The 23,287-nt window shown below is 48.8% G+C and overlaps 1 protein-coding gene and 1 pseudogene across 5 annotated transcripts in view; both read left to right on the forward strand.

Moving 5' to 3' along the window:
* Galnt10 (polypeptide N-acetylgalactosaminyltransferase 10) overlaps positions 1-12,377 on the forward strand; it is a 215,344-nt gene extending 202,967 nt beyond the window's left edge. For all 5 annotated transcript variants that reach the window (XM_063230683.1, XM_063230681.1, XM_063230684.1 and 2 more), the window contains 3 exons: positions 4,365-4,481; positions 7,698-7,847; positions 8,621-12,377. In XM_063230683.1, coding sequence (XP_063086753.1) covers positions 4,365-4,481; positions 7,698-7,847; positions 8,621-8,779 — 426 coding nt within the window. In that variant the 3' untranslated portion in view covers positions 8,780-12,377. The remainder of the gene's footprint in view (positions 1-4,364; positions 4,482-7,697; positions 7,848-8,620) is intronic.
* Positions 12,378-21,698: 9,321 nt separating this feature from the next.
* LOC111757828 (small nucleolar RNA U3) lies at positions 21,699-21,939 on the forward strand (annotated as a pseudogene).
* The last annotated feature ends 1,348 nt before the right edge of the window (positions 21,940-23,287 follow it).

Consider the following 23,287-nt stretch of genomic DNA (forward strand, 5'->3'; position numbering starts at 1 on the left):
TGCTGGGGATCAAACCCAGGTCCTCATGCATGCCAAGCACACGCTGCAGCCCCTGGTGCCAGTTTTAAATGCAAATGTACTTTACTGGGGACGGTAACACTTACTTGCAATCCCAGCACAGAAGGAGACTGAGGCAGGAGAGTGGAGAGTTTGAGTTCCTCCTGAGGAGCTTAGTAATTTAACAAGACGCTGTCTCAAAATTAGCAATGGGAAAGGGTGGGGACATAGTGCAGTGGTGCGGCCCCTAGGTTCAGCCCCAGTACAGTCGTCAGGTGAAGAAGCACATGGCTTGTGTTCACAGTGTGGTTTGTGCACTTCTTCCTGGGATGGTGATGGCACCGCGCAGAGCTACTCAGTGGGTTTCCTCAGTCACAGATGCCACACGCTGGCCACTGCTCACCTTGAGTCCTGCTGAGCTCCTTGCATGTCAGATCCCCCCAGTTCTGTGCTTGTGGGCCTCACAAACACCAGCACACCCAGGGCGGCAAGAGGCAGTGAGCCTTCTTACACGCTGGTCTCCTTTGCTCATGTGTGGGCCTTTGTTTCATTTACAAACCAGGGCTAAAAGATAAAATGATCAAGCATTTCAAAGTTGAGCATAGTAGTACATGGCTATAACCTCAATATTTGGGAGGCTGGGGCAGGGGAATCTTAATCCAGCCTGAACTCCACAGTGAGACCCTGTTACAAATAGTAAAGACAAAGTGGACTTCAAAGGAAACATAGACTGTCCTGAACACAGGGCCTTGTGTCCCTGTATGTAGTACCTGTCACAGCCCAGCGGACACCATGCAGAGAGGCATTACTCCCAACTGTGAATTCTGGGACCCAAAGCTAGAGCATCATTCACAGATCATGGCTTAAAACAAGAGCAGAAGAGTCGGGTCCCTTTCCGGAGCCCAGTGCAAGGGGGAGCTTTTTGGTTCCCACTGGAGCCTGGCTACACTTGGCTTCCTGTTACACTGGCCTCGTGCTCATCCTGAAGGTGGCTATCCCAGCGGAAGTGGGGGTCACAAGGCGCAGGGGGAGCAAGGCAGGACAGGCACTGGCCACTGTGGGGTAGAGGGGCTGGAACACGGGAAAGCCAACACTGTTAACAGAAGAGGGAGAGGTGATCCCAGCCAGCAGAAGCAAGGGGAGAGGGTCCCCTTCAAATCACAGCAATTAGGGAGACCCTTGCTGACCCAGGAGCCAGGAGCCGCACCTCGTGAAGTTCTCCGGCTCTGTACCTGTGCATCAGTCCTCCCCTGCTAGTGCAGATCCTCCAGGAAGCAGATGCCATATGGGTGAGCCATGCAAGTGAGTCACAAGAGGCTGCATGAGGGCGACAGGTCTGACATCTGAAGAGGCACACAGAGGAAGGAGAGTGGTGTCGGAAGAGTCTCAGCCCGCAGCACAGCTCTAAGGAAGTCTGAGGCCGATTAACAAGGATCCTCCAAACAAATCACCCATCAGAGGAGTTCAGCATCCCCCTGCACAGGCCTGCCGTGCTGTCCCCACCTCACTGCAGCCCTGCGATGGACACAGCCGCCGAAGTGGTGCCTCTCAATAGCCTCTCCACCCATCCAACCCTGACAGATGTGACAACTCTGGGGCAGGAGTGACCCTGTGTGATGCAGGACCTGGCACAGTGTTTACTAGAGAAACAGATGTGACACAGGTGCCTTCGTTACTTTTCTCTCCTTACTGAGACAAAGTACCCAACATCCAAAAGGAAGGAAGGAAAGGTTTATTTAGTTCACTGTGTGCGGAGCTCTCAGTCCATAGTCAGCTAGCTCCAAGGCAAGGTGGCACTGTGTAGAAGACCCTAAAAGCAGCCAAAGCAAATGGGGAAGAGCAAGGTTATTTTATTATATTGTACACAGGCCACCTCACCAGCCCCCAGCGCAATGTAGCACTCACAAAATCACTTTGTGCTCCTTTAGCACTGGGATGAGGATATTTACAAAGTAAGAACTCTGGCTCCCTGCTGAGTCTCCTGGTTAAACTTCTAAACTGCTCCAAGTTGACACAATGTCTCAACTATAACAACAGGATATACAAATACATAAAAATTTATAAGAGCAGCCTAAGACAGCCACCCACACAGTTGGGGACCAAAGGACCCAGTGGAAGGTCCAAGCTTACTGCAGTGTCCCCTGCAAGTCCGTTTCAGGAGGCCAACAGGTCTACAACAGAAGGCTGTGGAGTCAACACCAGAAGGTTGAGGATCTGTGCTGGAAGCCAGGAGAAGATACCCACAGTGTAGGCAAAGCCCGGAGCTTCTCCTAAGAACCCGGCAGATCTGTCTGTCCCCTTGGTTCCATCCAGGTGACGAGCTACCCTAGGTGGGCCTTCCACATCCTAGGGTGTGGAATGGCTGAGCCAATGTAGTTGAGCTTCTCTTATTCAAGTTGACACAGTCAACCAACCAATCCACCCCTTGTCAGGTGGACAACCCAACAATTCCTTAACCCAGCCTCCAGATAGACTTACCCAGATTATACCTGACACATTATAACTATTCTGCATAAAGACAGAAAACGCTCTAATTCCCTCTCCCCATAGAAGGCAAGTTTTGTTTGGGTGCTGCTTATGTTTTTTATTTCTTAACTTGAACGATATAACCCAGGATTGGCATCCTTAAGAAGCTGTCCTGGGGCTGGAGGTTTAGCTCAGTGGCATAAGTGCCTGCCTTGCAAGCAGGCAGTCGTGAGTTCGATCCCCGGTACCGATAAAAAGGAAAAAGACAAAAAAAAAAAAAAAAAAGAAGCTGTCCTAAGCCTATCAACATTCCACTAGAACCCCGTTCAGGGAGAGACAGTACAGTGCTTGTCTCCACAGCTCATCACAGGGTCGTCACTGGTATTTAAACCACCTTCTTCTACTGCCCATGCTGTGCTCCCCGGGGCCTTCAGCAAGCCCCTCAGCAGGTCTTGGTTCTCTTCCTGGTGGAGGGATCGGTACCTTCCTTCCTGAAGGCCCTGGACACTTGTCATCCTGCCTGCGTTAGGTTGCTGCAGTTTCCCATGACTTATTAACAGACTATAGTAATACTAAGAGGCACCCTAAGGGATCTCTGCACTGTGTGCATACCCTTCCTCTCCCCCCCTGTGGGGTACGGTTTCCCCTGGACAGTCCGGGTCAGTCACCCCTGATAACACCATGACTCCCTTTGTAGCCTGTTTCCTCAGAGGCAGGAGGAGGCCAGAATGACCAGGCAGAAGTCTTAGCTTCCCGTTCAGTGATATTATTGCTGTGCTTCCTGGTGTAAGCCTTCCTCCCTCTGAAATTAGTGCTTCCAAGCTAGCAGAACAAAAGGTTGTAGGAAAAGGGAGCAAAAATGTTGCTAGTGAATCACTGGGGCTGAGGGTGAATGGTACCATTCCCTCTGCCACCCCTTGGTTCCTGGACCATGAATCTGGCTGTGGGAGACACAGCACCACATAGTGGGTGCCCATTCAAAGCGTATACAGCCTTCTGAAGAGCCTTGCCTCAGCCCTGCAACCTACTGCCCCGGGCTGGTACTAAAAGTAGGTCTTTAAAAGACCATTCCAGCTGTATATCACACTAGCCACTTCTGGATGGTGAGGAACACGGTAAGACCAGTGAATTCCATGAGCACGAGCCCAGTGCCTCACTTCTTAGGCCATGAAATGTGTTGCTCGGTCAGAGGCACAGCCTTACCCATGATGGAGCCAGATCGGCCGTGGTGCGTGGGAGTGCATGTTGCTGAGCTTGCGTAACCTCCATGCCCGCCACCAGGCCCGTGCCGGACACCAGCCTGAGCGCTGTCTGGTGCCCAAGCAAGTTACCAACTGTGGGTGTCTGGCTCCCAGCCCCTCCTACTGATGTTGAAGGATGGGAACCCCCAGTGTTCACTACAACATGGAGCCTTGGGCCACTCCTTGTCTTGCACTTGCCCTAGAAGGCAAGCGTCCAGGAGGAGAACAAAGCCAGGCGTGGAGAAGCAGACCTGTAATCATAGCACTCAGGGGGCTGAGACAGGATGGGGTGTTCAGGGCCAGCCTGGGCTATATAGTGAGCCCAAACAAAACAAAACGGACCCCACAGCAAAGAGTGTATATCCTTTACTAGTGGTTGGCAAGGTGTGGTCCCTGGGCTGCCTACCCATGTGTCATCTGGAATGAGGATCACATTCAACTCCTGGACCCATCAGCTCCAGTTCCCAGGATCAGGGCTGGGAAGCACTCATTGCCGCCTTCCCGAAACCGAACCTCCCCTGCCTGGCTGTGTGGTGACCTCAGAGTCCTCAGCAGCCCAGGGCAAGCCTCAGGAAACAGTCCCCAGCTCAGCTCAGCTGTCTACCTTGGTTTCCCCTGTCAACCTCCAGGGACCTCACTAGTCCCCCTCTTCTCCCTCAGATCCGCAACGTGGGCACAGGGCTGTGTGCAGACACGAAGCACGGGGCTCTGGGCGCCCCACTGAGGCTGGAGAGCTGCATCCGGGGCCGCGGAGAGGCTGCCTGGAACAACATGCAGGTAAGAGGGGACCGGGGCTCAGTGGGGACTCGGCACTGTCCGCAGCTTGTAGGGCTCAAGAATTCGGGACCAGGAGGCAGAGGCCGTGCTCGTGTATAAGGGGCTGGACATCAGCCTATGAAAATCTTGGAGATGAGAAACCAGCAGTTGTTCAGCCCAGTCCAAGTTGGGAAGGGAGACATCAAGCGAGGGCCGAGCTGGGTGTACAGGGAGCCAAGGGGCTAGGAGCTGAGGAACACACGTGTTAGAGCCAGACAGGAAGAGGGTGAACCCAGGTCTGCACGACCTCACCGAACAATCTACCAAACATGTACAGAGACTTGAACAATCCTAAAAGAAGTTCTTCCAGAAAAGCAGGGAGACCTTGGCAGCTCGTTTTATGAGACCAGCATTAAACCTAGTTCCAAAGCCAGACTAAAACAGCAGAGATTAAAAATTCTGGAGAAGAATTTAGAGTGTTACATTCGACAATATAAAAGGTTAATACGTTGGGACTAAGTGTAATTTGTCCAAGGAATACATATAATTCACCATATTAAAAAAACTAAAAAAGAAAAGCCAGGTAATCCCTCGGTAACCCCAGAAAAAGCAAACACACACACAAATCGAACATCCATTCCTGGTAAACCAGGGGTAGGAGGGTCCTTCCTCAGCCTGATCCAAAAAACACATAACATCATGCATGACACTGAAAATCAGTGCTTCCCCCAAGGAAGAGATGGCCAATCTCATTTCTGACTCAAACCTATTCAACAAGAAAAGTGAAATAAACATATTCAAATGGGGAAGGGAGAAGGAAAACTGTACTTACAGACCATTTGAGATGGATGTAGAAAAGTCTGTTGCGTCTACAGAGGAACTTCTGGAACTAATAACTGAATCTGACGAAGTTGCAAGAGACAAAACTCAATCATATCGTTATCCTAAGAGTAAAGGGTCTGAAATTAAAATTTAAAACAAGAACTTTCTATAACATAAAAATACTACTCATACATAATCATGTGAAAGTCCTGTACTTTGAAAAATAGAAACACTCAACATTGATTTTGGTTATTTAAAAACCAATATATAAATTCAACGCAATTCTCACATCCTAATAAACTTCTTTATAGAACTGAGAAAGTGACTCTGAAGTTCATGTGGAAGTGTGCAGGACCTTGAGAAGTCAAAACAGCTTTCAAAAAAGCAGTACAAGGTTCAAGGACAAATGCTGCCTGATTTCAAGTTATGCTGTAAGGTAGCAGTCACCAGGATGGCGTGACACCAACATTAAAAACATCAGTGGAGCAAAATAAAGTTTACAGGTAGACCCACACTTACTAGGACAACCGACTCAACATAGGCATAAAAGCTGGGCGATGTAGAAAAGATAGTCTTTTTAAGGTCCCAGAAAAAAACAGTTCTTTAAAACAATGCTGAGAATATAAAAAGGCAAGCCACAGACTGGGAGAAAATGTTTGTAAAACATAGACCTGATAAAAGATTTATTTCTAGAATATCTAAGAACTCTCAGAAATCAAAAATAAAAGAAAAAAGTTAATGATTCACACAGATACTTTGCCAAAGAAGGGATGGCAAATAAACACACTAAAATGCTTAGCTTCATTAGTTATCGAGGAAACAGAAAGGGAAATTCCTGTGACACAGCCGCGTGCCCGTTAGAAAGGCTGAGCAGACGAAAAGCTGGCGAGGACGTGAATGAGCTGGAACTGCCCCGTGCTCCTGGGAAAGCGGTGTGACAGCCACCTTGAAAACAGTTTTCCAGTTTCTTAGAAAATTGAACATTGATCTATTATGTGAGTCAGACATTCTAACCCTGGGTATTTACCCAAGACAGAAGAAACCATGCCCTACTAAGAGCGGTACAATTACATACACTGCAGTTTCCTTTGTAAATAGCAAAAAGCTAAGGGCCAGGGATTTAGCTCAGTGGCTCAAGCTCTTGCCTGGTAAACGCAAGGTCATGAGTTTGATCCCTGGTACCAAAAGGGGGGGGGGAGCTGGCTGGACAAAAGCAGGAGGATCACTGCAAGCTTGAGGCCAGCCAGGGCTACAAAGTGAGTTGAAGGCCAGCTTGAACTGCATCGTAAGACCCTGACTCAAAAAGACACACAAAATTGCAAATAGTCAAAAACTGAAAACAAGCCAGATGCCAAAAAACAGGTAAGTGGACCTTACCTGTCATGGCTAAACTATTACTCATCAGCAAAAAGGAAGGGCTGTTGGTAAGTGCCACTACAACGTGGATGAATCACAGTGGAAGTCGACTGAATGAAAGACAGAGAATCCACATACTCTGTGATTCTTTTTACACAAAATAGAAACTGTAAGTGAACCTCTCATGGTAGGAAGAACCGGAGAAAGCAGTACCAAGGAGTGTGAAGACGCTTTGCGGGTGACAGATGTGTTCGTTTCCTGGATCCTGATGCTGACCTCAGGTGTCCAGACATCACACTGGTCACTTTTTCTATGGCTGACACACAATACTCAGCACCCACCATGGGAAGGGCAAGCAGCTTCACTTGCTTATGTTTCCAGGGGATTTGGTTCATGGTCAGCTGAGTCCAAGGCTTAACCGCCCTGGCAGAAGGGCGTGGTGGGATAAAGCTTCTTATTCAGGGCAGCCTGGCAGCAGAGCAGGGGAACAGTGCCAGACAGAAAGGTGCCAGGGGCCAGGTATAGAACCTGAGGTCACATCTTCCTGACCCAGGTAGACACAGCCAAAAATGTGCTTTTCCAAGCCAGCCAAGCGGACAGTCCTGGTAACGGTCACACACATGCTCACACCGCACCCTTGCATGTGTGCAGCTTACCTCATGCTGGGTACTCCTCAACAAAGCTTCCGGGAAGGAAAATCAAAAAGGCTGAACAGCCAAACACAATATATGGGCCCAGCCTGGACCCTGAGCTAATCAGAACGTGAGAAGGAATCGGCAGGGCGGTCCAAGAGGCCTCAGTGCTGGCCGCTGGGTGCCAGGAGGCCCTGGTGATGGCTTTGCCGCCGGGGTGCTTGCTGGGGTGTTCAGGGCTCCCGTGACGCGCTGCCTGGGATTGGCTTCCCCAGGACCTGGGGGGTGGTGGTGGGTGGAGCTGCAGCAGGGCTGGCCGGGAGCTAGCTGATGAGCACAGGAGGTGCAGTCCTAGCCATAATCTTAAAATACAACTGAGCAGAAAGAGCACTTTGCCACTGCTCCGCTGCTGTCCCCGTGCGCACAGGTGTTCACCTTCACCTGGAGGGAGGACATCCGGCCCGGAGACCCGCAGCACACCAAGAAGTTCTGCTTTGACGCCATCTCGCACACCAGTCCCGTCACCCTGTACGACTGCCACAGCATGAAGGGCAACCAGCTGTGGAAATACCGCCAAGTAAGTCACGCCAGATGAGCACAGGACGCCTGCGGCATGACTTAGCTTGTGTTTTTGTTTTGGTTGCTTTTGTGGGTTTTGTTTGTTCATTTTTATTTATAATGTTAAGAATCAAACCCAGCACCTAAGCCAGGTGTGGTGGCACACATCTGTAATCCCAGCATTTAGGAGACTGAGGCAGGAAGATTGCCGAGAGTTCAAGGCCAGCCTGTTACACAGTTAAAGGACGGCCTGAACTGAATAACAGGACTCCCATTTCAAAACAACAAAACCAAAACAAACCTCAGTGCCTGCCACATGCAAGCCACTGAACTGCATTCCCAGTATTGATTTTTTAAAATAGTGTACCCCTTATTCCTTCTTCCCACAGTCATCCCCCCCCACCCTGCTTTCATTTGTTCCCCAAACCCTCAACTCAGGGGGAGCCAGAAATTCACATTTCTATGTGAAATCACAACTGTTGGCAGCTGAGTCCATTTAAATGGGAAGCGAAACTACACTCTGAGGACCAATGAAGATGTCTGGGACAGGCAGCTCGGAGAACCCAGGCCCCGGAGCGCGAGTGTAGTCTTCCCCACCCAGGCCCAGTAGACAGCAGACAGTCCCAGGGCAGCGGTAGCCGCAGGGAGGCTGGACAGCACCTGGCTGCGGGCCCAGCAGGCAGACCCAAAGGTCCGGGAGCCCGGGGCAGCAGCTTCCGCGTTGCCACTGTTGTTGCTGGCCTCTGCTCCTGTCCCCAGCGCCTCCTGGCTGACGGCTTCTGTGTTTTGTAGGACAAGACCTTGTTCCACCCCGTGAGTGGCAGCTGCATGGACTGCAGTGAAAGTGACCACAGGATCTTCATGAACACCTGCAACCCAGCCTCCGTCACCCAGCAGTGGCTCTTCGAACACACCAACTCCACAGTCCTGGAAAAGTTCAACAGGAACTGATGCTGCGGTGCCCTCGGCGCCGGGTAGGGGGCGCCCACTGCAGCCTTCCCCGCCTGGGGGAGGCCGGGCCTGCGGGTGCCATGGAGGTGCTAGCCAAAGAGTGGAGCCGAGGAGGCCTGCCGGTTCCTGCAGCCCTGAGCTGGGGGTGCGGGATCAGCACCCCCAGAAAGCTCTAGTTCCTGCTGCTGTCACGGCAAAGCAGGAAGACCTTTCCAGCTGTGTCACCTTGTCCCTCTGAGCAGCATATGGGGGAACGCCGGGGAAGCCCTAGGCCACCCCAAGATGATCCCAGCAAAGAGATGGCTCTCCCATACTTGGCAATGCTTAGAGCTAAAGGCAGAATCTGCCTGCCGAGGAGCAGCAGTTAGCGCCAGTGCTCCACCCACACCAGAGGGAAGGAAACCCTCCTGGGCTTTTTGGTCCTGTCTAAGTGGGGGTAACTGTCACTGCTGCCCAGCTTCAGTCCTCTGTCTCAGTCCCAGGGACTTTGGTCTAAGTCCACACCCAGACCCCTCAGAGTTCATAACACCACCGGCCACCTGCCAGGTGAGGGTCAGGAGGGGGACCCCCAACCTTCCTCTGCAGCCACGGACACACGGGATGTCCCTTCTGGCTCTCCAGGTACTTGAAATGCCCACTCCAGTGTTCCCTAGAGGCAAGGACAGTCCCGCTACCAGCCTTGGGAGCTCATTCAGTGGCCTTTTGCCCATGGAAAAGGCCAACGAGCCGACCGAGCCAGACGGGCTGTGTGAATTCCCCCATCCATGCTTCCATGTCCTCCTCTCTCCGAGGTAGCGCCCTGCCCCAGAGAGGAACAGGGGTGCCGTGAGGTGCTCACCTCCCAGGGGCTGGAGGCCTCCACGAGGGGCTGTAGGCAAGGCCCGAGGCCTCTGGCTCCATCGTGGTTTAGTTCTCATAGAACTCTAGTGTTTCTCAAGAACTCTGTGATTCCAACACAAGCTAGAATGTTCCATGGGGTTCTAGGATTCTAGCATATGGTGTGGGCTTGTAGAACGCTGTGATTCAAGTAGCAGCCCCGTGACATACAGGGAAGGCAGCGCCAGGCCCAGCAGCTCTCTGAATCCGAAGGCGAGAGGCCTTGGGAAGGGTGGGTGGTGACCAGTGGGCACCTGAGGCATTGGTACCTCACCATCTCAGCAAAGACCAGGGGCCCGGAGCCTCATTTGTGTGAAGAAAGGAGCCCAGTGTCCCATGAGCAGATGTGCACCCAGCTCCACGCCTGTCCTTCATGTTTGCCTCTCACAGGTCAGTTACCCATCGCCCTCCAGAGGGTTCCCAAACTAGTACCTGCCACCGATCCAGAAGTGAGAATCCCATTCCACCACAACAGCTCCTCCCAGCTGGCCCAGGAATGACTTGAAATCAGTGTTCCAATTCGAGTTGGGTCACTTGGTTGTACCATGAACCATTGAGTGACTGAGACATAAATCTTTGATCAGAGCCACGAATCTGCCTCAGAGGTGCTGGCTGCTCTCAAAGCCATCCATTATCAGGGAGGGAGGAGTCACCACCCCCAGCCACCCTCACCCAGATTGGATCCCTAGCTGGCAAAGGACCACTTCGCTGAGGCCCCTGCACTTGCAGAGTTCGCATGTCGAGCCCTCCTGTCCCTTCCCAGATGAGTGCCATAGCTCTCGAAAGGACTCAAAAGACGAGGCTCCTTCTAGAATCTAGAATGAGGACACCCAGAGCACTGCAATTTGAGGACCTGAATCATCAGAGAGCAATGCAGTGTCATTCAAGTAAAACTGTGCCTTTTAAAAAAGAAAAACAAATGCAAATGTATAGCAAATGCCTAAACTTGAACCATTTCCTAGTGCCTTGCTAGACAAATGTACAGGGGTGGGGCATGGGAGGGGAGTGTTTGGTGGTGCGGGCAGTTCCCGTTGGCTGAGTGTGTGTCTAATTGTAAACAGGAGATGTCGGACCCAGGCTGAGGTCTGAGATTGAGTGGGCCCCTGTCAAGGGCAGAAGCCAGAGTTGTCCCCATCAGGGAAGGGACATTTCAAATTAAGCAGCAATAGCATCTTTAGCCCATGGCCTCAAAGGGCCTCAGAAGCCCGAGAGAAAACTGTGAGGTCTCTTGCAAGCCCCCTTTGGGGTGACCACTGTGGTTTCCCATATCAAGCCCCAAACAGTGTACCACCCACCCTTCACAGGTTAAGAGGCGCCGTGTGCTGGTTAGATTCCCAGAGGGTCCCACTCCAAACAGGTGGCAGTGTTCTCAGCAAGATCAGGATTCCTGTGGCCTGCAGGAGCCAGGCCCGTCCTCTTCCCTGTCCTCTGGTTCTCCTTTCTGTTCTGGTTCACACCGTCAGCAGACGTGGGTGTATCCATGACCTCTGCTGTTTGTCACTGCGAGTTCTCAGAAGGCCCTGACACTAGACCGTATAGCAGGGAAAGGACAGGATTTTGTTGTTCAGATCTGTTGACTGATTGCCAATACTAAGCCCCTCATTTTGACCTCATTTTTGGAAATCACCTTTCTCGAGGATTCAGGTCTTTGCTCACTTCCCCGCTGATACTCAGTAAAACTCAGCCCGGAGCCTGTAGAGATGCTACCAGCCAAGTGACAGGTGAGAGTATAGGTTCCTTTTCCTCAAAAACTCACTGAGAGGAAGTCACAAAACTGAGTGTGACTAAAAAGTGTTGTGACCACGTGACCCACCTTTCCAAAGGCGTCCTCCGGAAACATTCCGACGCGAAGAATATTTGTTGTAAGTGTAAGGCCTTTGGAAACACCTGGATTTGCAGGTGCATACATGAAAAATGTTCTATCTTGTGCCTCCAGTTGGAGCTTTTGACTTTGAAAACAGTCCGGCATTTATGGATTCTTCCCTTCAGGAAGAAGTAGCTCAGGGGCAGCAGGGGGAATATCCGCAGAAGAGATCTGAGCAGGATGCTCAGGCCAGGAAGAAATGCAGCCCGTAGATTTCCAAAGTCTGCACTCCATTCACTTCAGACCTCCTATCTTTTGAAAGTTTTTTTCAGTTTAAGAAACAACTGATGTCCTTGACACTGGCTTCCTGTTTCTTTCTGTGTGTCTCCATTATGCCAGTCTCTTGAGCATCAAAAGAATAGCAAAGCACTTAGCATAGTAACCGAGAAGTTGGGATTCCTGGCTTCCAGGGCCCCTGTTTGTGTGGGCTGGGCGATCTGGCATAATTCCTAGAAAGACGAGAGTGGACGAGGGGTGAGGACTGCCATTCTGTTCTGGAATCCTTTAACCCCGATGCTTTGTAAAACTCCAAGTCATGGTTTAGCCTCAACCTGATCTTGAGCCAAGGCCCACGGCCACCTCTGGGTGAGTGGGACCCAATGAGGTCACCGTAAATGCACGCGGAATGGCTTTGGTCCCACCGTGCAGGTCAGCACCCTGCTCTCTTGCTGGCTTGAAGGCCAGGGCCCTGGGCACTGCAAGTGGGGGATCTTGGTGATTCAAACGGGAATGGAGTACAGAAAGCTGAAGCCCACCAACCTCTCCTCCGCCTGTGAAAGCGAGCCTCTGTGAAGAAGTGACTTCTGTGTGTAACTGTGACTGTGACCGATGATAAGTAAACTTTCAGACTTTCTCTAACGTGGTCTCTGGTGTCTTCCTGGCCATATGCTGTCTCCCTCCTCACCCTCCCCCTCCTCACCCTCCCCCTCCTCCCCCTCCCCCTCCTCCTCCTCCCCTTCCCCCTCCTCCTCAACAGTGCACTTACTCCTACTCAGACACTCAAAGGAACAGAGAAGAACCCCAACAGCCATTTTTGGAGGCTGGCCTAGCACAACAGGTTGACTGCCTGTGCAAATAGGGCTAAGGATAGTTCAGAGACTGGACTGAGGTCAACAGCCAGAATAATCAGTGAGCCAGAAGAGGAGGGAGTCCGAGCCAAGAGCAGGCTGGGAGAAGAGAGTTCCTAGCAGAGCTTGTGCAAGGGGCCTGAGGCAGGCAGGGCTTCTGGTGTTGGAGGAGCCAAAGGAGATGACCTCAAAGAATTCTGAGAGGCAGCCCACACAGTCTTAAAGACCAGACCCAGGAGCAAGGGAGTTCGGGAAGGCAATGACAGTATGAAAAAACTTAGCTCACTCTGATACCTGCCCATCAGCTAAGAGTACTTGGTGACCAAACATTTCTATGCTGTTGAGTTAGGTTTGTCTAATATGAACCTAACATTGTAGAAAAACCACTGGCTTGCCCACCTCTGCAAGAAGCACAGGGAGAGGTTATGCAAGACCTACCGCCATTTTGGTCTGCACTTACAGTAAGCGACAGGATTTTTGAAGATGCTTCCAGCGTCACCTGTGGTCCCGAGGTGAGTTTTGGGAACCTAGAGTTGGGTAGGGGAACATAGCTCAAGCTACTCAGCACTTGTCATTTAGAGCCCACCAGAGGGCGCTGTGGGTCACGGCTTGGAGAAGGGTGCCAGGCCATGTCGGAGAGAGAGGGTCTTAACCATCCTTAGGGCCGCCAGTGCCGCTTCCAATTCCTGCTTCCACAGGTACAAAGTCTCCAACCCAGAGAGGCTCCTGACTCACAGAGACAGTGGCGACCATCCAGGTTTTCAGGACCCTTCTCCCGTTATCCCCACACACTTCCACTGCATAGCTTTGTACACAGGCAAGGAGATGCGATTTTTAAAGCCTGTTGTACCTGCTGCCCGCACACTGATCAATGCCAGGTGTGGTGCTGCCTGCCCATGACTCCAACACTCAGGAGGCTGATGCAGGAGGATCGCTGTGAGTTCGAGGCCAGCCTGGGCTGCAGAGTGAGCTTAAGGGCAGCCTGAACTACATAGTGAAACTCTGTCTCAAAAAAATAAAAATAAACAATTACATGAATCAGATAAGACCAAAGAAATTAGCTGTTTGGTAAATATGTACCAAGTATCTACCATGCAATAGGCACTCCACCAGAAATTTAAAGATCACACAAGAATGAGCCAAAATACATGGACTGTCCACCCTCACTGGGCTTACAGCTGAGCACGAGGAGCAGACATTAATCAACTAGTCAGTACAGTAAGTGCACAGGTGGGGTCGTGGCGAATGCTACAAAGGAGGACCCGCGAGATGAGACCTGGGCCTCAGCACAGAGCTAAGCAGTGTGCTCGGAGTTAAGAAAACCAGCAGGAGGCAGGAAGCACCGAAGGGCTTGTGAAAATAGAGAGAGGGCCTCGCAACAGAGGCTGCTGCTGTAGGGAGAGATGCAAGGACCGCCTTGTCCTCTGTCCCCCTCCCTCTCCCAGGCAGCTGCCCCTGATGCTTCCCACGGGCCAAGTCCAGAAACTCAGTAACTCAAATCCATGGGAAGAGACGGGAAGGATCGGCCCAGATAGCTACACAGGCAGATACAGAAGACAGTATAAATGGAGTAACCCTATACCTTCGCTACTTTTCTCGTTGAGAAAAAATGCCCAACACCCAGAAGTTAAAGGAGGAAAGATTTCTTTCAGCTCTCAGTTCATAAAGGTTTCAGTCCATAGTCCTAGGGCAGGGCAGCGGGGCAGAGGGACATCACAGAGGAGAAACAGTCCATGGCAGAGCAGACAGGACGCAGCTGGCGGTGGCAGCAGGGACCCTGCCCTTCACTTTTATCCCAGCGGGGCTACAAACCCTTTGGGTGGCGTCACCCACACCCAGGTGGGGCTTCCATCCCCAGTGCATCTGTGCAACCACACCCAGAGCAATGCTAATTCCTGTTGGTGCACAAATTTAGTATCACACCGGCCTAATCCCAGTATCAGATGCCTTAGATCTCACCTGTGAGCACATGAGGCTTTGGGGGGACATCTAGACACAGGTCATAACAACCTTTTCCCTCCCGTTCAATTTAAAAGAAAATTGCCCAGCTCAATCTGTTGATGAAAACACAGCCTATAAAGAACAATATGATTTATATGATAAATAGGACAGGGGGGAGGAGAGGAAATACTAACACTGAGTTGTGATTACCCAAACTAGAAGATGTTAATTGTAACCCCTAGGGCAATGATGCAAACATAAATAAAAAGAATACATAGTAGTTAAAAACAGAAATAAATCAAAATGGCGCACTAGGCGGTCTTTAGCACAATAAAAGCAATGGTGGAGTTGAGAAACAGGTGCAAAGGAAAAGTCATAGAGCACTTGCCAGGTATTTGCCAGGCCCTGGGTTCAATTACCAGCACCGCACCAAAAAAAAAAAAAAAAAAAAAAAAAATCAAAATGGCAGAAGTAAATCCTTCTCTGTAATTACACTAAGTGTAAATGGATTGAATTTTCCATACAAAAGGCATAGATTGGCAGAACAAATGTTTTAAATGCTCCAACCGTAGCTGTTTACAAGAAACCCCACCTTAGGTTCAAAGGCACATGTAAGTTGGAAATTAGAAAATTAAAAAGATACTTCATAAAAGCAGTAACTTTAAAAAGGAGCTTGAATGACCACAGTAACTTGAGAGGGAAGAATATGAAAATACAAGATAGCAAAATGTATACAGAAAAGCAGCAAACAGAGAGGTCTATAGCTGACATGTACACTTTAAAAGAAGAAAGATTTAAGTCAGGAATCCAAATCTTCATCTTAAACCAGAAAACGAAAAGCAAACTAAACCCAGAACAAACAGAAAAAATAATAAAGATTAGAGACAAAATCTTTGCAACTGATTAGAAAAAAATTAATAAAACCAACAGGGTTTTTTTTTAAAGAGTAATTAGATAATGTACAAAGGAGGAAAATATTCTCCAGTCATATACTTGATAAGGACCTGGTATCCACAATCTATAAAGACTCTTACACAACAATGAAAAGACAACCTAATCGGAACAAAAATGTAAACATATGTCCACACTGTGGAATACTGTTCAGTTGTTACACGGCATAAAAGATTAAAACAGACTGCAACATAGATGAACCTTGAAAACATCAGGTTAATGGAAAGAAGCCAGATTTTGTTTTGTTTGAAAACATTTTTACTACCCAGGAATACCATACATGTTATCCATATTTTCTTTCAAATATGTTATTTCCTTGAAAAGATTAAACTCTTACTAGGATAAAAAGAAGAGGAGGAGGAGAAGGGAGAGAAAGAAGAAGGGGAGGGAGAGGTGGATAGGAAGGGAGAAGAAGGGAAGGGGAGGGAAGGAAGAAGAGGAGAAAAAGAGGAGAAAGGAAGTCCAGTCCAGTGGCAGAACGGAATGTGCAAAGACCCTATAGTGGGGGCCACTGTTGCGAGGGCTGGAGCAGCTGCAACAGAGTGGGAGGAAAGAGGAGAACCAGAAGGCAGCATAGGCAGAAGCCAGGGCCTATTCGGCCTCGAAGCTTTATTGCTCTTTCTTTTAGTAGCAGCAGGAACCCTGGAGTGATTTAGACTGTCAGGGTGAGAGCATCAGAAGCCGGCTTAGGGATACGTAACCCACGCCGGGTGCTGGGCACACAGTGGAAACAAACTCAGGAAAGCTGACCATTTGCTCAAAGCCTGGGTTCTCCTTCATTCTGCGTTTGGTCGGGATCAGGGCTGGAACCTGGCAGAGGTTGGATAAGTCCTGGATTAACTGAACACTGACCAGGAATATCGCTTCATATCTACTTTGGGCTTTTCTTCCTGCCCTCGCAGCCCACAGAGCGTCCCAGAGATAGGGGCCCTCGTCTGGTGTCAGATGCCCTTGAGAAAGCTGCCTCCTCCCCGCATGCCCAGACTCCCACAAGAGAACAGGGAGGCCCGTCAGATCGATCAGTCCAGAGAGGCGCTGATGTGCAAATCTTGCATCTAGGATTTGGCAACAGCGTCGGCCTTGGGAAGGCTTGATTCTCACAGTCAGCTGGGTTGGGTGGGTCCACTGCCAGGGCCGAGGCCGAGGTCCTCCAGCCCAGCGCTTCAAGGACTTTGCTGCAAGAAGGCTGCGCGTGGCACCCACAGCTTCTACTCACCTCTGGCGCCCCGAAGCTGGCTCCTCCGTTCATGCCGCAGGCCTGGGCGGCTCGGCCCTGGGGCCATGGTGGTGCCCCAGGCTGGTGGTGTACAGTGGTTCCCTTCAAGCACAGCTGCATTCAGGGCTGGCGGGGTGACAGCCCTTGGTAAGCTCACACTCACACAACTCCATGGAAACAAAAAAACAAAAAAAAGAAAGGTGAACCCTCCGAAAAGCAGGTTTCTTAGCAACTTTGAAGCCTTTGTTCCTGAGCTACTTGGAATTGGAGCAGCGTCTGATCTCCTGCCAGCTCCTGTGGCAGGCAAGGGACAGGGGACGGGACGCCAGCTCGGCTCCCGCACCAGGGGCAGGTGCACCATCCTGCAAGCACTGGCCGGAATCCGGGGACCCTCCGGATCCTGGTATCATCCCTGCTAAGGTCTTCACAGCTGCCATTTCAGGAGTTAGTCAATGAACAGCCACATGAGGGCAAAACAAGCAGGGTGGGCCCAGGCCGGTGTTCAAGCTCTGTGCACCCCCATTATGGTCCTGCAGTGCCGCCGCTGCACCCCCTCTAGGGACCAGCTCCTGCTTGCTTCTCCGTCACCTCCCAGCCTAGCTTCCTCTCCACCAGCCCGGCTGTTCCCTCCACTTGGAACCCTCTTCCTTGCCTCTGAGTTTCTGTCACCCTATAGATGTTAGTTTCATGGTCACCCCTTCGCCAAGAGACCCCTTGACCACTTCTGAAGAGCAGGTGGCGCATGAATCCTCCTCGGCCTCTTTCCTGTCTCTCCGAGCTGCAGGGCTCACCCTGAGGGAGGGTGGAGGCTTTTAATCATGTTCGTGGTGCCATTTAGAAATGCCTTGCTTAATGTCTGTCCTCCACTCACTCACATGGAGCTCATGGTTGACAGCACCAGAACTCCTGCCTCAGCCTTCTTGGGAACACCAGGGGCCGCTTGTGCACCGTGCTTGGAGACTGGCAACCAAAACCAACCACAGAAACTTCAGAAATGTGACCCTCAGCGGACCGTCCACTGGATTATAGCCAAAGGAGAGGTAAACCAAGAAAGTAGCCGTCCCCGGCTCAACCTCCATGGAGAATGTGTGTCTCTTAGGATAGGCTGGAGCATCGAAGTACACAACCTAGCTGTCTCACGAGCAACGGAATTTAGTTTGCAAGGAGTGAACAGGCCAAAATCACCTTGCCAGCAGATTTAGGGTCACAGATGACCCTCTTTGTAGTGGGGCTACAAGTGGGCGAGGAACAGTGTTCATGACTCTCTTTAAAGGTTATTAATCACATTCACAAGGGCTCCACCCTCACAAGCTAATCACCCCCAACAGCCTTACTTCCTAAAATTCATTCTATAAGGGTGCCTTTCTTTCTTTCTTTCTTTCTTTTTGAGATGGTCTCCTCTATGCAATTCAGGCTGGCCTTGAACTTGCAGCGATCCTCCTGCCTCAGCCTCCTGAGAGCTGAGATAACAGGCAGGAATCACATGCCTGGCTAAGAGTACTTATTGACATCTCAAGTTTTTTCTCACGTATGCACAAGACCCTGGTTATTATCCTGAAACACACGTATGCATGTCCCACATGCACATAAAATCTCACCAGTTGTGCACACACACTTCCTCCACTGACCTCAGGTGTGCTGTGAGCCCCGAGTCTGAACTTACAGGTAAGTGGATTCGAGTGTGATAAGGGGACCCGTAAGGGATGCAGTTATCTTGTTCACCCGCTCACTCACCTATTTAACGTCTGTCTCCTGTCTGAGACTTCAGGAGGGCCAGGCGGTCTGTAGCAGCCTCCGGTTCATTCCCAGCTCTCAGCAGAACTCATGTAGATCCCTGAAATCACCGCGCTGCCACTGAACAAACTAACTAAAACTAAACTCTGGGACTTTGGTTCTCAGAGATCAACAGCTCAGTTATGTATGTCCCCTTCGGTCCCCTCTTTGCAGCCAAAACAAAATAGTTTTCTGAAGCTTGACTTTTCCTGATCAAACTCACAAAAGATTGATGTACAAAACCAAACATGATGGAATTTTGTCACGGGTGTTAGAATCTTCCAGTGTGGCCTCCAGGAACCCACAGACTCCTTAGGAGACATTTGCTTGGGATCTGGCATCAAAGCAAGAGTAGAGTGGATGAAAGGAGCTGGACACGGTCAGTGCGCACCACGTGCCTGGACCAAAATGCCACGCTGGACCCCACTGACGTGTGCAGTTAACACGTTAATCAAAAACTTCACAGGAAAAGAAACGGGAAGTAAGGAGGGCTCAGAGATGGTGTGGCTCCCTCATGACCGTGCACACGGTTCCTACCGGGATGTGTAATTCAATTCTGACCACGTGACTAACATCCAAAATATAAATGACGACAAATTCTGTGAACAAAGGCCCCTAGTCATAAAAAGAGGTATAACATTTCCAGTTACACCAAATCTTTAGACACCATCTTTGGTGATGTGTTTGCCACCTTTCATAATACAGCTACACTTTGATTCTTTTCCGTGACAGATCAAAGAACCAGCAAAAAACCCAAGGCTTTAGAAAAAACAGAGGCTGAGGATTCATCCCTTCCAACAAATCTGATGGTCTGTGTCTTCACAGCAAGTTAATGAGATCCACGATCCTTTTTAAACAATTTTGTTGAGCTGTCATTCACATCCATATAATTTACCCATTTACAATATAGAATTCAACACGTGGAATATATTCACAGCCTTGTACAAGCATCACCACTGTGTAACTCCCCAATGTTTAATTTCCAGAAAGAACCCACCCGAGACGGTTACTCCTCGGCCAGCATTCTGCACTCTGCAGATTTGCCTCTTGTGGGCATTTCATACAAGTGAAATCACACAAATTGGTAATATTTTGTGACTGCATTCATTTTAGTATTTTCAAGATTCGTCCATGTTACAAGTGTCAGTACCTCCTGCCTCTTTGTTGCTAACAACAGTCCATTGTCTGAATATAGCACAGCTGAGGACATTTGTGAGTTGTGTCTATTTTTTGGCTAGTACAACACACTGATACTAACATTCACAGATGTGGAGTGTTTGCTATGCCACTGGCTGGGGATATAACTCAGTGGCACAAGCACGCACCTGGCTAGTGCAAGGTCCTGAGTTCGATTCTCTGTACCGAAAAAAGACAGAAGTGTTTGAAGTGATCAATAAATATGTGAGAAAGAGCTCACATCTTTCAGAATCAGGGAGGGGACTAAGTCAAAACTACACTCAGATTCTCCCTCTCATCAATTCAAACAGTAATGATCAAGAAAATAAAGGATGACAAATGCTGCTAAAGACCCTTTGTGCCCTGTAGGTGGGATTCTAAATTATCACAGTCATTAGAGAAAATAGTACGAAGGCCTTTCAAAAATCTAAAAACAGAATTACTATGCTTACTATCTGCCTGGATCTCGCCTGAGTACACAGCTGAAAGAAATGAAGTCTACATACAAAAGAGAAACATGCATACCTGTATTCCTTGCAGCACTGGTCACAGTAGTTAAGATATGAAATCAGAGTCAGGCATGGTGGCACATGCCTGTAATTCCAGCACTCAAGAGGCTAAGGCAGGAGGGTTGCTGCAAGTTCAAGGCCAGCCTGAACAGCATAGCGAGACCAAAAAAAAAAGAAAGACCAAAAATGAAAGAAAGAAAGATAGGAAATCAGCTCAAGTGCCCATTGGTGGATGAACAGACAAAATATAGTATATGTGTACAGTGGAGTATTATTCAGCCATAAAGAAAAAAATCCTGCCATCTACAGAAAAAGTGATGGAACTGGAGATCATTATGTTAAGCAAATCAGACACAGAAAGTCAACTGTTCCATGTTTTCTATCATGTGGATAAAAAAAATGACCTGAAAATAGAAGGGGGAGGATGAGGGACTAGAGAGCAGCCTGGGGCAGGAGGAGAGGATAAGATTGATGCATGATGTATGCGTGTATGGAAATGTCACTGTGAAACTTACGAATTCGTAGAGTTAACACGTGTTAATGAAGAGAATGTTCCTGTGGATGTTTGGCTTTGCTTCTCTTGGGGAGATGCCTAAAGCTAAACTGCCAAGTGATAGAGTCATGGTTAGCATTTTGAGGGGCAACTGAGCTGTTTTCAAAATGAACCCAGCGTTTTGCTTTTTCCCAGCAATGTATGTGATTTGGATTTCTCTACACCCCACCAACACTTGCTATCGACGGTCTTCCTGGATCCTAGTGGGACCAGGAAGTGAGAGTTCGGTTTCAATTTGCATTTCCCAGTATCAGTGATGGGTTTATTTGTCTTTCGTTTATCTGCGGTGGAGAAATAGCTACCGCAGCTTTTGCTGGACTTTTAATTGGGGTGTCTCTTAGTTACTGAGGGGTGAGAATTCTTTATATGGAGATGATCCCCAATTGACAGGGGCTTAATTCATGTGTTTTCTACTGTAGGACGACAGGAAAACTATTGGTCGGCAGACATTATACTTTGTGTTTTGGATTTTGATCTTTGCCCAAGGCCTTCCGATGTGCAGTGCATCCCCCACCCACCCAGTGCTGGGCAGCAGCCGTGAGCCATAGCAGGCAGACTCAGGAAGGCGCTGTGCGGCTGAGCTGCTTCCCAGCCCCTCAATGCGTTTTCTGATTTATAATGTTTTCAACTTACGACGATGTTGTCTGTACATATGTCCACTTTAAATTGAGGAGCATCTGTGTTCTGAAAACAAGCCCTACATCAGATACATGACTTACGAACATTTTTTCCCTTCTATGGGCTGTCTTCTCTCTGGCATGAATCACAAACACTTCTTACCACATGTTATGGTTTGTGCTTGGATGTCCCCCATTGAAGCCTCATGTGGTTACGGGGTGGGCTTTTCCAGGCAGCTGAATCCAGAGTTTGTGCTGGGTTTGTGGTCTAGTGCTGGGATTAGGGATGTGAATGCCACAGCTACCTTAGGGTGGGCAGTCTGCTCCTGCCTTCTCTCTCGCTGCTTTTGCTGTCTTCCGCCACCCCAAGAGCTGAAAGCAAAATACTTTGTTATAGAAATTAACAAAGATAACCAATCATTTATATAGTATGTTACTGGAGAAGTTTCTTTGATTGTGTAGAGTACTAGAAACCACGAGGAGGAGGCATAGTGTTCCTTCCTGAGCGAGAAGCTGGCTCTTGGGTGTTGCCTGAGTGTAACTGCCACTTGCCATTGATGATCATTTTTGTTCTCTCCTTGGAGTGTCCAAGAGGGGAGGAATGTAGTCTGAGTAGCTTCTGTTTCCTAAGCTGAAAAAACAAAAACAAAGATAACCAAAACACTGTTATCCAATTCAGCACTCTAATTAGCTTTTCTTTGCAATTTGTCATTTCATAAAAATATTCTCATATAGATATTATGCAAGCTAGAGTTCTCTTAAGAGTTGACTGACCTCCAGAAAGCAATTCTTTAGTTTCCTTCAAATAGTTTAAACTTTAATAAGCAGGTTGAAGATTTTATTAGTGTTACACATGATTTAGTCTACTAACTTTAAATTGTGGTTTTACTGTTATAATAATTTGTTTCTTTCTGCTGTTTAATATCCTATTTTATAAACATTTGTAGAAAACAAATTCTAAAAAGAAAAGTGGAGGCCTGTTAACAAGCACTCCATCTTCAGAGGTAGCTGGTTTTGTGGTAAGCATTTGGCTCTTGTAATTTTTGGCTTCTCTTCTCCTCATTCCTATATTTTTATCATACCAGGGAAATATCTATAGAGAACAGCATCTATATTTTTCTGTTGTATGTACTTTCACTAGCAGTACTCTATATGCTACTATTCGTGTAAGAGCCATGAACTGTTGCCCCTCACCATGCCACTCTGCCTTGGAGCCAGCTGCTTGTGGACTGAAACCTCCACAAACTGTGAGTTAAATAAACCTTTCCCCTTTAACTTTGGGTCAGGGTTTTTGTCCCAGCATCGAGAAAAGTAACTAAGACAAGACAATTTAAAAAAGACCAAAGCCTTTCTCCAGAAGGGAAGAGTGTATTTGAAATGCAGATCCTTGGGCATATCTTTTTAGAGTTGCCATTCTCTGTCATTAAAAGTTCATGGGGGCAAAAAAGTTCATAAGAAGCCAGGATTGTGATAGTAATAGCTCTTTTAATATGATTTTAGTGTAGTTTTTAGATACATGTTTGTAATCAGGTTAACTTATCAAAGTATTGTGGTTTTAACCTTGAATTTTGATCACCCTTTGAATATTTTGCTTGTGGCACAGAAACGAATGCAAACAGAATTTCAAATATGTAATTGTTATATTAATGTAAATCTTGCTAGAATAAGACATGTTAACTTTTCATAAATCTGCCACTGGAGGCTAATGGTTTAAGGAAATGTGTCTGGTTACCAAATTGACCAGGGTGGACTGTGGTGGATGAACAAGTGGTCACCTGTAACAACACCCAGGTGAACTGAGTCAGCGTGGTGCTGGGTGTGGAAGGCCCCCTGAGGGTTGTGGCCAACAGCACAAAAGGAGAACTGAAGGGAAGAGGGTGTGCTGGTGATTGTCCTGGAGAAGCTTGACACAGTGGTTGTCCTGATGTGAGCTCAGCCGTTCTCGTCATGGGAGGCTCTCAGGTC

Source organism: Cavia porcellus, unplaced genomic scaffold (genome assembly GCF_034190915.1).
Source record: "Cavia porcellus strain 051 isolate PalLab524CR breed Dunkin Hartley unplaced genomic scaffold, mCavPor4.1 scaffold_19, whole genome shotgun sequence".
Taxonomy (NCBI): domain Eukaryota; kingdom Metazoa; phylum Chordata; class Mammalia; order Rodentia; family Caviidae; genus Cavia; species Cavia porcellus.